This window comes from Electrophorus electricus, chromosome 8 (assembly GCF_013358815.1).
Source record: "Electrophorus electricus isolate fEleEle1 chromosome 8, fEleEle1.pri, whole genome shotgun sequence".
Lineage (NCBI taxonomy): Eukaryota > Metazoa > Chordata > Actinopteri > Gymnotiformes > Gymnotidae > Electrophorus > Electrophorus electricus.
The window spans coordinates 18,222,386-18,232,385 of record NC_049542.1 but is presented as its reverse complement, the minus strand read 5'-3'; the positions used below and the strand labels follow the sequence as shown (position 1 = coordinate 18,232,385).

Genomic DNA, 10,000 nt, shown 5'->3' with positions numbered 1-10,000 from the left:
TGATCTTGTCGTCATAAATCTGGAATAAAAAAATGAGCACAAAAGGTATATGGGCTTGTGTCTACATTGTATAAAAATATTGGGAAATAAATATATATTTGTAATATAAAGCTCAGATTATATTTTGTACAAACACTGTGTGTTTGCAGATGTTAATTTGATGATTACTTGCATTGCATTTTGTTTGCACTGAGGTAAGTACCTCTTTGCCAATGACTTTAATCCACACTTGCTCACCAACATCAACGATTTCAGCAGGATTATCTACCCGAGAGGCAGACATCTCACTCTTATGAACCAAACCTATGAGTACACACGTGTTAAAGGCTGTCAGAATGCATTACCTATCATTCAACACTCAATGCTAATTTTACCTTGTTTCCTGTATCCTGGAATCTTAACAAATGCTCCATATGTCGTCACGGAAGCCACCTGCGCGAGCGCACGAGAGAAGGCCAGAGGGAACGTGAATATAACGAACACCGTGTAGTGCAAAAAGCGCAAAAATGCTGCCCTAACCTACCTCTCCTTTCAAAATGCTGTACATCTCTGGCAACCCATCCAGGCCAGCTGGCTGCCTATTACGATCATCGGCCATCTAACCTTTAACATAAGTAAAGACAACCTATTAAGACTTTCTATTTTGTGAATTAGCTAGATTACATTTAGATAACAAAAACAAACAAGATTAGCTTCAGCTGCCACAGAATGCCACAAAGCAAAACATGCTGCTCTCTAAGTCACGATAGAAACAGGTAGTACGCACTTCAGTTATTTAGCTAGCTATCGTATCTTATCTACGTTATGAAAAATAGTTTTGAGGATACTTTCTGTTCCCGTGCTGTATCCCAGTAGTCTACATATTTTCCAGGTATTATACTTACGTGAAACGAACGGAAAGCAAATAACCAAAAGATCAAAAATACAAGACGCAGTCACCTCAACTAATAAACGTAGACCAGCACAGCACTTAACTAATATTTCTTTTTCCGCTTACTGTGAATCGTCTTCCGGTTGAAGGCGCAAGGGTGGTTGCCTTGCAACCAATGAAATAGGTTACAACATAAACTAACCAATCAAAAGCCTTGATTGTACCGGAAGTAGTTTACTTTGGCCAAGCGTGTCGTGGATGGTGGACCGCTTAATTCATACGAAAATAGATCAAGCGAGGAATTGTGATTAATCTTTCTTGTCGGGTATATTTTGTTATCTCAACAACTTAAACAGCGTATTTAAATAATGATCGAACAAAAGAAGCGAGGCGCAGACCTGGCGATTGTTCCCGCTGGTGTGAAGAGGCCCAGGACCGAGTTGATTGCAGCGGCGCAGTCTCAGCAACTAGCCACCATGGTAGTAGCTAAGATAACTAACCTAGCTGTCTTTATTTCGAGTCCAGATGAATTCGTTTATGCGCTTACAAACGGATTTAACTTTGCCGGCGTAGTTTGCTTTGTATACCGGCTTACACAATCATTACTAATCATTAACCATTCGATAAAGGTTACTTGTTAGGACATAGCTAAGCTAACTAACAAGCTAGCTAGCTAGTCAGCTTTTAGCCAGAATGTTCTTCATTCATTCACTTGGTCTTTCTGTTTTATCGTAAATGCATGTCCAGGCTTTACTCGTTTTTTATTTCCATAAAAATAAAAGGCATCTTGCCCATACAACTAACGAAGTAATTGTGGTAGCTATAATCTTTTGTGTTCTTCGTGATATGTTTATCTTTCTTTGTGGGTTAGGGCCCACCTCGCAGCTCAAGTTTGCAAGCTCCAATAATGTTGCTGTCTGGGCACGAGGGAGAAGTCTATTGCAGCAAGTTTCATCCTAATGGAGCAACACTAGCTTCTGCAGGATATGACCGCCTCATATGTAAGACTTGTAATATTTCTGAAATCGGATACGTAGTGTTGCCTGTAATGTTACTTTACCTTTTGTGTCCTGCAATGATGGGAGCATCTCAGCTCAGCCCTTGGTTAGCTGATAAACTTTGATGGTCAAGCAGCAAAACTATAGAAAGACACAAATAAGTGCAGTCTGTATAGAACCTTGTGGGCTTGACAGAGCATGGTCAATTTAGTACATGTTTGCTGCGTGAATAGAGGTCAGCACAATAGCTTCATCCCTATGCTGGTGCTCAATTTGGACAAGTTTATATTCAACGGGTGGCTTTAGTAATTGATTGCCTTATTGTTGATGTATGTCTTTGGGAACTATTTCTGGAATACTGTTTGTGCAGTGTTATGGCGCGTCTATGGAGACTGTGAGAACTTTGCCACACTTAAGGGTCACAGTGGAGCTGTGATGGAGCTTCACTACAACACAGATGGCAGGTTTGTGTTTGATACTGGTTCATATGCAAGTATGGTGCTGCAATATCTGTTGGGGTTGGGCTGAGAGATGATGCCATTGTCCATCAATGGTGGACAGACATATAATGCTGCTGAAGCAGCATTGAGATGCCAACCCTCCTGCTTTAGTGACCACTTTAAAAAAAAAAAAGAGAGGATATCAAACAATGTCAAACCACTCTTTAGAAATCAAGAGTACTTTTGTTAGACTACCGCTTCATGATGATGAATGTCATAAAAAAAAAAGGTTGGAGCAATGCTACTACTCTGAAATGCTATTTGAGTAACACTCTAGGTTTGTATTTGTGTTGTTGTTTTTTTTTAGCCTACTCTTCTCAGCCAGCACGGATAAGACGGTGTGTGTGTGGGACAGTGAAACGGGTGAGCGTGTGAAACGTCTGAAAGGCCACACGTCCTTTGTGAACTCGTGTTTCCCTGCGCGCCGGGGTCCGCAACTGGCCTGCACCGGCAGTGATGATGGAACTGTGAAGGTAAAACGTGTGTTGGTGACAGCTGGGCCAGGCCTTCTGGAGATATGTTTGTGTAGGCATTGTGTATAATTACAAGAAGTAATTTTATAATGTATATGATGGATTGCTGAATGAAGTTGGTGCTTGTGGAACCTGGTTATATAGCAGTGCAAAAAAAGCAGCCTTTGAATAGGCCACTAATCACAGAAACAAGGAAGAATAACTGATAGCATTTGCCATAAATGCAAACTTTAACCTTTACACAAATTAGTCATTGATTATGGAGAAATCTACTAATAACCCAACCTTGTTTTAGCTGTGGGACATCAGAAAGAAAGCATCTGTTCACACATTCCAGAACACATACCAGGTTCTGAGTGTGACCTTCAATGACACCAGTGACCAGATCATCTCAGGAGGCATTGACAATGACATCAAGGTAATGCATCATACATATACAGTATGGGCATTTATTTGCTATAAGCATGTTTACTGTTTTGTTTAAACATCAGTATTTATCTTGTGCATGGTCTTTCCTCTCTCCTGCTTTCTGTGTGTGTGTGTGTGTGTGTGTGTGTGTGTGTGTGTCTGTCTGTCTTTGTGTGCGCATGTACTGCAGGTTTGGGACCTAAGGCAGAATAAACTGATTTACAGCATGCAAGGACATGGAGACTCAGTGACAGGTCTCAGTCTGAGCTCAGAGGGGTCTTATCTACTTTCCAACTCCATGGATAATAGTGGTGAGTGACTGAATGGGTTGGGGAGGAGGGGGTTGTATGTACCTTGTATCCTGAGTCTGCTTTCTGTGTCACATAGTGCGGGTTTGGGATATCCGTCCATTTGCCCCAAAGGAGAGGTGTGTGAAGATATTCCAAGGAAATGTCCACAATTTTGAAAAGGTAAAATCCTTACTTTCTCTGGAAGCGAGCAGATTACAGTAATAACTGAGGGTGGTGGGGTTCTTTTTTTTTTTTCTTTTCTTTTTTTTTTTTTTTTTTTTTGGCTAATAAACTAATTCCAAGTGTATACTACACGATTTTAACCCTGATTTTCTGCTCACCGACTAATTTTGGAAGTCAATGAAAAGCTCCAGATCGAAGCCAAATTGGTGCTTCCGTGGGGCTCAAAAATCGTCTCTTGATCGATTGCCATGTGCGACTTGATTACAGGATGTTCAAAGGCATGATCCAAGAGGCTCGCTGATTGCTTGCAAAGTCACTAAAAATATCTAGCATGCTAAATATCTGAACCTGTCGGTCAGTCCAAATCCTGTAGTGTGAAAAGTGTTCCAACCAGGTTATGACTGGTAGTGAGCATGAAGTCGAGTTACAGTCAATGAAAATGCAAGGTATGTAGTGAGGGGAGACCTGGGGGAGGAGTTGTTTTAACATGCATGGCTACAAGTTAATTCATATATATATAACTCTCAACTCCTTTCATTCTGTCTGTTTTGTCTGTTTGTTGGTCTCTCTCTGCATGGGTGTGCGTCCATGGTTACTGTTAACACAGGCCTGACCCATTTTGCTTGCTCTGAACAAGACATTGTCACACCCACCCTTTAATCTGTCTGTGTGTGTGTGGGGGGGGGGGGGGGGGGGGGGGGGGGGGGGGGTGGGTTTGCACATGACTGTGTGTGTGTGTGAGTGTGCATGTGTGTAAAAATAAAATTAAAAAAAAAAAATATATATAATATTCCCTGGCCTGGGAGCTTGAGAGTCCTGCATACTATCTTACCTGTTCCGAGCACTGCACTCTTCTGTCTGAGATCTGGGATGTTGTTCCTGGTATCTGTTGGACCTATGCTCCCAGTTTGGGGGTTATAGTCCCTAGTGCTCTGATTACAACAGGAACCACAGTTGCCTTCACCCATATATCTTTTCTAGCTCTTCCTTCAGCCCTTTCTCATGCTCCTCCTGTTCCTTTTCCTGATGTTGCCATCACTCTGGATTGCCACTTCTTCTGCTGTATGTCTACCAGTACAGTGTCCAGTTGGTTATCCATTACCATTTTGTCTGTCTGTATTGGGAAGTCCCTCAGGATCTTAGCATGGTCACATTTCACCACCTTTGGGAGTATATTCCAGTTAGACCTTGGAACGTCCAGCCTGTACTCAGCACAGATGTATCTGTACACATATATACATACATGCACACGCACACACACACACAATTTTTAATCATTTTTTTGCTGGATGATGAAACATCCTGTAGTGTGCTATCCCCTGTTTCAGATAAGTCATTAATGTGCAAACCCCAACAACTTCAAGATTCCTGATTACAAGATAGCAAGTTATGTAGTCTGAACAGTAAAGTGATATGACGACTTTGAAAGTCATGTAATGTGTCTTTGGCTTAAGTTGTAGGGCTCTTCTGAATTTGCATCATCATAGGTCAGTAGAGTGTACTGGTTGCAATATTCTGTTTTTCTCTGAATTATTTCAGACTGGTGAAATTTAGCAGTGTTACATTTGAATGAGCCAACTTGAATTTTAAAATGTATTTGCTTAAATTAATATTATAAAGCATGTTAAGTGTCTTTTAAAGCAGAAATATCATTTTTACCACCAAAAAGCACAAAATATTTATGAAAGTGATTTATAGAAAAAATACAATAATAAAGAACACATGAAATGAAGAATCCAGTTGCTTTGTATTCCACAAATGATCCAGTTTATGATCCTTACAGTTGGTCCTGCCACATGGAGGTAGCCATGTTAAAAAGATTTGGTACACGATTTTAGAAACACTGAAACATGCAGGCTACAAGGTGTCAGTATAATATCTGTTTCACAATGTGAAGACGAATCACTGGGGAAAAGACTTATTGCTCCTATAATTATGTGTACAGAAGTATACTTGTACCCTAAGAATTCAACAAGATATGTTGTCTTGCCTTGAAGACTTGAATTATGATAGATTTGTCTTTTCTAACTAATGTTTCATAATTAAGAATGTTTTGCTTCTTTCCATGGTAACTGTGGATGTTGTATCACCAATCATCTTCACTCCTTTGATGTTGGTGACTGTGAATACTTGCTGGCCAGTGTATCATTTTGCTTGGTGAAACTGATGTATGTACTGACCATTCTGTGACTTCCTTTTGTCTCTAGAATCTTTTGCGGTGCTCATGGTCAGCAGATGGGAGTAAAATAGCAGCAGGCTCCGCTGACAGGTAATGTTAGGTGTGTGCAAGTGTATAGCCATAACAAGAACAAGGAAACAGACAGAGAGGATAACAGAAGTGATTAGCAAGTTTAATATGAATAACAACCAACCATAGAAACAAAAACACAGAAGAGAATTGACTAACGTAATAAACAAAAGACTAACAGGCACTACTTGCTGCATGTATCTCATTAGTTTTATTATTTTTTAAAGGTTTGTGTACATCTGGGACACCACGTCACGCAGAATCCTCTATAAACTCCCTGGGCATGCAGGATCTGTCAACGAGGTAGTCTTCCATCCCGAGGAACCCATCGGTAAATATTTAAATGTTTATCCTTTCATGTCTTTTTATCTTTAGTCAAGAGTTGTATTTGGAGAGTGTTACTGCATTCCACTGTAGTCACTGCATACCTTTTGTGTTTTATTTTTGTGTCTATATTATTTGAAGATGAGGTGTTTCTCCCACTTTCTTTAACAGTTCTATCTGGATCCAGTGACAAGCGCATCTACATGGGCGAGATTCAGTAAAGTGCATGCTTGCGTGTACGTGTTGGGATAAGGGGTCAATAATTTGGGGACATTTAGTTTTAAAACAGTGTGTGCCCTGGATAAAATGTGGGATTGCTTTTCTATGCTTTTAATAAACTTTTTTTTTTTGAGATGTGTTGTTTCTGTAATGACACGAGTTCAACTCTATATATTTATATATTCCTATAATTATATTTACCAAGACTTAAGTCTGTATGAGTGATAGGCCACACCACACCCTGTTCCTTAAGCAAAGGATTTGCGATATTATATTTTAGCAATGTACATGTAGCGGGATGTTTTGGAGTTCTTATGTATTACAAATTAGATGTGACTCATTTGTACTGTCCAGTTTTGCTGGCAATAAAGGGCTTAAGAGAACATTAATAAGACATTTTCTCGAGGTGAGTAATTACTTGTTGATTTCCAGAAGCATGCATAGAACTTTTATAAAACAACTAGTAGCGCTTTAAGACAGTCCAGTATCAGGACCCGACCAAAAATATGCATTCGGTGTGGCACCACAGGGTCAAAGTGAAACAGCGATGTACAGCTAGCTTCATCTGTTCCTTTGTGTGCGTTGTCTGGCGCGTGGCGAGAAGAAAGCAGGCGGCCCCATGTGGTTGCGCGCACTGGCTGCAAACTTGTACAAGGGTTTGGGTTCCACCGACAACCCAATTCTCGCGCCTTCCTGTCGATGTTGACAAAGAGACGGAGTGGGACGGGATCCTGCAGCTACAGCCTCAGATACATTTCTGTGTATTGGCGTCATATGCTTCGGAGAATCCGACACCGGGCAGTACAACGCGCAGTCGGTGAGTCACGAAGGTGCTCATTGTGTCCTGTACAGATTAAATTTGTGATTTTTCTCCCCTTGCAGGCATTCGTCGCTCGAGCTCCATGTGATCATATGATGCTGATTTTTTGCGAGTTAAACACTTCATCTCTCACGCTTCTCCTCTCTCTTCTTTCTGCATTCTCGGTTTACCCTTACGGAATGAAGGTGTGGCTGGTCCTGTGGTTACCACCGAGGAAGAATCGCCACGGTGGATTCTGAGGACATAGTCGCCTGGAAAAGCGGCGGAAGTGCGATATGATTAACGATCGGAAGATAGCAGTGCGCGGAACCGTGGCTGCGGCCCGGTAGGCAATCTGATGTTTTGAACATTATAAACGGTGTAACGGGTCTCGCACACTTTCACGCTGGAACTCACAGGAGATCTCGCTTTCCCCCGACGCCTTGCGGGGCCCAAGCAGTGCCTCAAACGTGAGAGCATGGGTCGTTGCGACGGGAGGTGTACGCTCGTGGTCATCTGCTCTCTGCAGCTGGTAAGTGAATGCGTCGTGTAATGTTGCTCTACTGGAAACTGACTGGTTTACGGTATACAGTTGTGTGCGTGTATATGAGTGTATTGGAAGGGGTTAATATAGTGCAAGGTAGGTACAAGCTTTGTAAATCATGATATTAAAGCAGTGTCTAATTGAATTTTGTGGGTTAGGGTTAGCCCCAGATCAGTGATTAGTTAATGTAAGATACTTCTGAGGGATGGAAGTGTGTGTGTGTGTGTGTGTGTGTGTGTGTGTGTGTGTGTGTGTGTGTGTGCGCGCACATGAGGGATTTCTTGAGGTAGGGGCTCTTTTCTCATAGGGCTGTGGGCTGGGGCTCCAGGCAGTTTCCATGGAAACAGCTGCAGCAGAGTGCTGTGGGATTGGTTGTCTGTATGTGTGTGTCTGTGTGTGAGAAGGGCTTTTTGTATTTATTTGCCCCGTGGCTTAAATGGATAATGTTTTATTGGCCTTCTTTACGACTCATTTTGGATTTGAAATCCAGACTCCCCCAACTGGCCATGGTCAATATTACTACAGATGTGTGACACACACAGCTTCACTCCTTGCTTTGAACTGTAATCTTATTACTTTCTACCATCACATACCACTCATTTAAAAGCTTAATGGTTGGTTTGAAGTGTGGCAGCCTGTAGATCAGTTAGTGGGTAGCACAGCTGCAGACAGTGTGACCCCTAGTTTGCTGTCAGTCATCTTGTGTTGGTTAAGCAAAGATTACACATGCAGCTGGTGCCAATACCTACTTTTCCATGTGCTTCATCTGCTGTGTCCTGGTCCCTCGTCCTCTGCTTTGACCCAGTCCCTCGCCCTCTGCTGTGGCCTGGCAGAGCTGTGGCACATGTGCCTACTTGCTCACAGCTCGATCTTACCCCGGTGTCCAATGGGAGTTGGTGATGGCAGGCATCGTGTGCTTGCCTGGAGCTGGCAGTGGAGCGTGGAGCGTGGAGTGCGCATGAGCTATGTAGGCCAGACCAACTGTGAGCCATAAACACTGCCTATGAAACAAGGCAGCCTCTGCATCATTACTAAGCCTGGAAGGACAGAAGGTCTTATTTGTGCATGTGTGAGACAAAAATACACTACATCACTGAGTATCTATTTCTTAAGTTTTAACACTCCAAAGTATATATAAACAGCAAGAAAGTCAGATGATTGTTATTGATTTGCTACACTACTCAAACAGTATTTGAGCATCAGTGCTTTGAATACATTTTAATGGATATATGCAATCTGGTCAAGACCATTTTTAAAGTGTCTTATTTGAAAAGAAAAGGCATTATTTAAGAGTCATGACTATTGAAACGATTTTGCAATTTACATTTACATCATTTTTATTGCTTTTATCCAAAGCAACTTACAATTATTACTGAATACAACTTGAGCAATTGAGGGTTAAGGGCCGTGCTCAGGGGCCCAACAGTGGCAACTTGGCAGTACCTTACTATCTTTCACAGAGTGTACCTTACCCACTGACCTACCACGGTGTTAGCATTAACTTGTATGTAGGTATGTATTTGTCCTTTAATGTGCATTATCTTTTTGTGCCTCTTTGTAGCTGGCGGCACTGCAGAGGCAGGTGTTTGATTTTCTGGGCTATCAGTGGGCTCCCATCTTGGCCAACTTTCTCCACATCGTAGCTGTTATTTTGGGAGTGTTTGGGACAGTGCAGGTTCGGTCTCGGTATCTCATACTGGTAAGTACATTTGACTCGCACCTACACACACAACAGGTACAAATTAGAGAACATAACAGTGAGTGAGTGAGTGAGTGAGTGACATTGTTGCACTTTCAAAGTCACACACTGAATATTTTATGAATTGTTTTTTGCAAACAAGATGTCTACTGCTTTGTGGTGCATTAATTATGTGTGTCTGCTCAGTATGCAGTGTGGCTGGTGGTCTGGGTTGGTTGGAACTCTTTCATCATCTGCTTCTATCTGGAGGTGGGCCACTTGTCTCAGGTAGGCGAGAAATGGACTGAGCATAATCTTCCTATCAACACCACTGTAAGTAATAGGTGGTGGGCGTGTATGTTGTATACAACAGGAACCAGTGGGATCAGAAACCCTCAAATATAGATGACCAAATATAATTTGCACAATGATTGTCATTGTATTTGTGCATAATTTTGTCATTGG

At 41.8% G+C, this 10,000-nt stretch overlaps 3 protein-coding genes across 4 annotated transcripts in view; 2 read left to right on the top strand and 1 right to left on the bottom strand.

Moving 5' to 3' along the window:
* zcchc17 (zinc finger, CCHC domain containing 17) overlaps positions 1-978 on the bottom strand; it is a 5,639-nt gene extending 4,661 nt beyond the window's left edge. The window contains exons 1-5 of the mRNA XM_035529294.1: positions 885-978; positions 524-603; positions 375-432; positions 203-303; positions 1-19 (exon numbers count right to left, since the gene is read on the bottom strand). The exon at positions 1-19 is cut by the window's left edge and continues 73 nt beyond it. Coding sequence (XP_035385187.1) covers positions 1-19; positions 203-303; positions 375-432; positions 524-598 — 253 coding nt within the window. The 5' untranslated portion in view covers positions 599-603; positions 885-978. The remainder of the gene's footprint in view (positions 20-202; positions 304-374; positions 433-523; positions 604-884) is intronic.
* Positions 979-1,101: 123 nt separating this feature from the next.
* Positions 1,102-6,647, top strand: snrnp40 (small nuclear ribonucleoprotein 40 (U5)). The gene is made up of 10 exons (XM_027027476.2): positions 1,102-1,350; positions 1,743-1,872; positions 2,240-2,333; positions 2,677-2,842; positions 3,138-3,260; positions 3,441-3,561; positions 3,638-3,720; positions 5,931-5,992; positions 6,199-6,302; positions 6,467-6,647. The coding sequence occupies exons 1-10, from the start codon at positions 1,240-1,242 to the stop codon at positions 6,514-6,516; spliced, it is 1,044 nt and encodes a 347-aa protein (XP_026883277.2). The 5' UTR covers positions 1,102-1,239; the 3' UTR covers positions 6,517-6,647.
* Positions 6,648-6,754: 107 nt separating this feature from the next.
* nkain1 (sodium/potassium transporting ATPase interacting 1) overlaps positions 6,755-10,000 on the top strand; it is a 13,436-nt gene continuing 10,190 nt past the window's right edge. For both annotated transcript variants that reach the window (XM_035529381.1, XM_035529382.1), the window contains exons 1-4: positions 6,755-7,331; positions 7,520-7,845; positions 9,419-9,556; positions 9,743-9,823. In XM_035529381.1, coding sequence (XP_035385274.1) covers positions 7,792-7,845; positions 9,419-9,556; positions 9,743-9,823 — 273 coding nt within the window. In that variant the 5' untranslated portion in view covers positions 6,755-7,331; positions 7,520-7,791. The remainder of the gene's footprint in view (positions 7,332-7,519; positions 7,846-9,418; positions 9,557-9,742; positions 9,824-10,000) is intronic.

What these genes read in the sequence shown, in the direction of transcription:
- snrnp40 (XM_027027476.2), top strand. Translation starts at nt 1,240, where the DNA reads ATGATCGAACAAAAGAAGCGAGGCGCAGACCTGGCGATTGTTCCCGCT. An exon ending in GCAGCAGGCTCCGCTGACAG is followed by an intron (nt 5,993 to 6,198) that starts GTAATGTTAGGT and finishes TATTTTTTAAAG; the next exon opens with GTTTGTGTACATCTGGGACA. An exon ending in CCATCCCGAGGAACCCATCG is followed by an intron (nt 6,303 to 6,466) that starts GTAAATATTTAA and finishes TTTCTTTAACAG; the next exon opens with TTCTATCTGGATCCAGTGAC.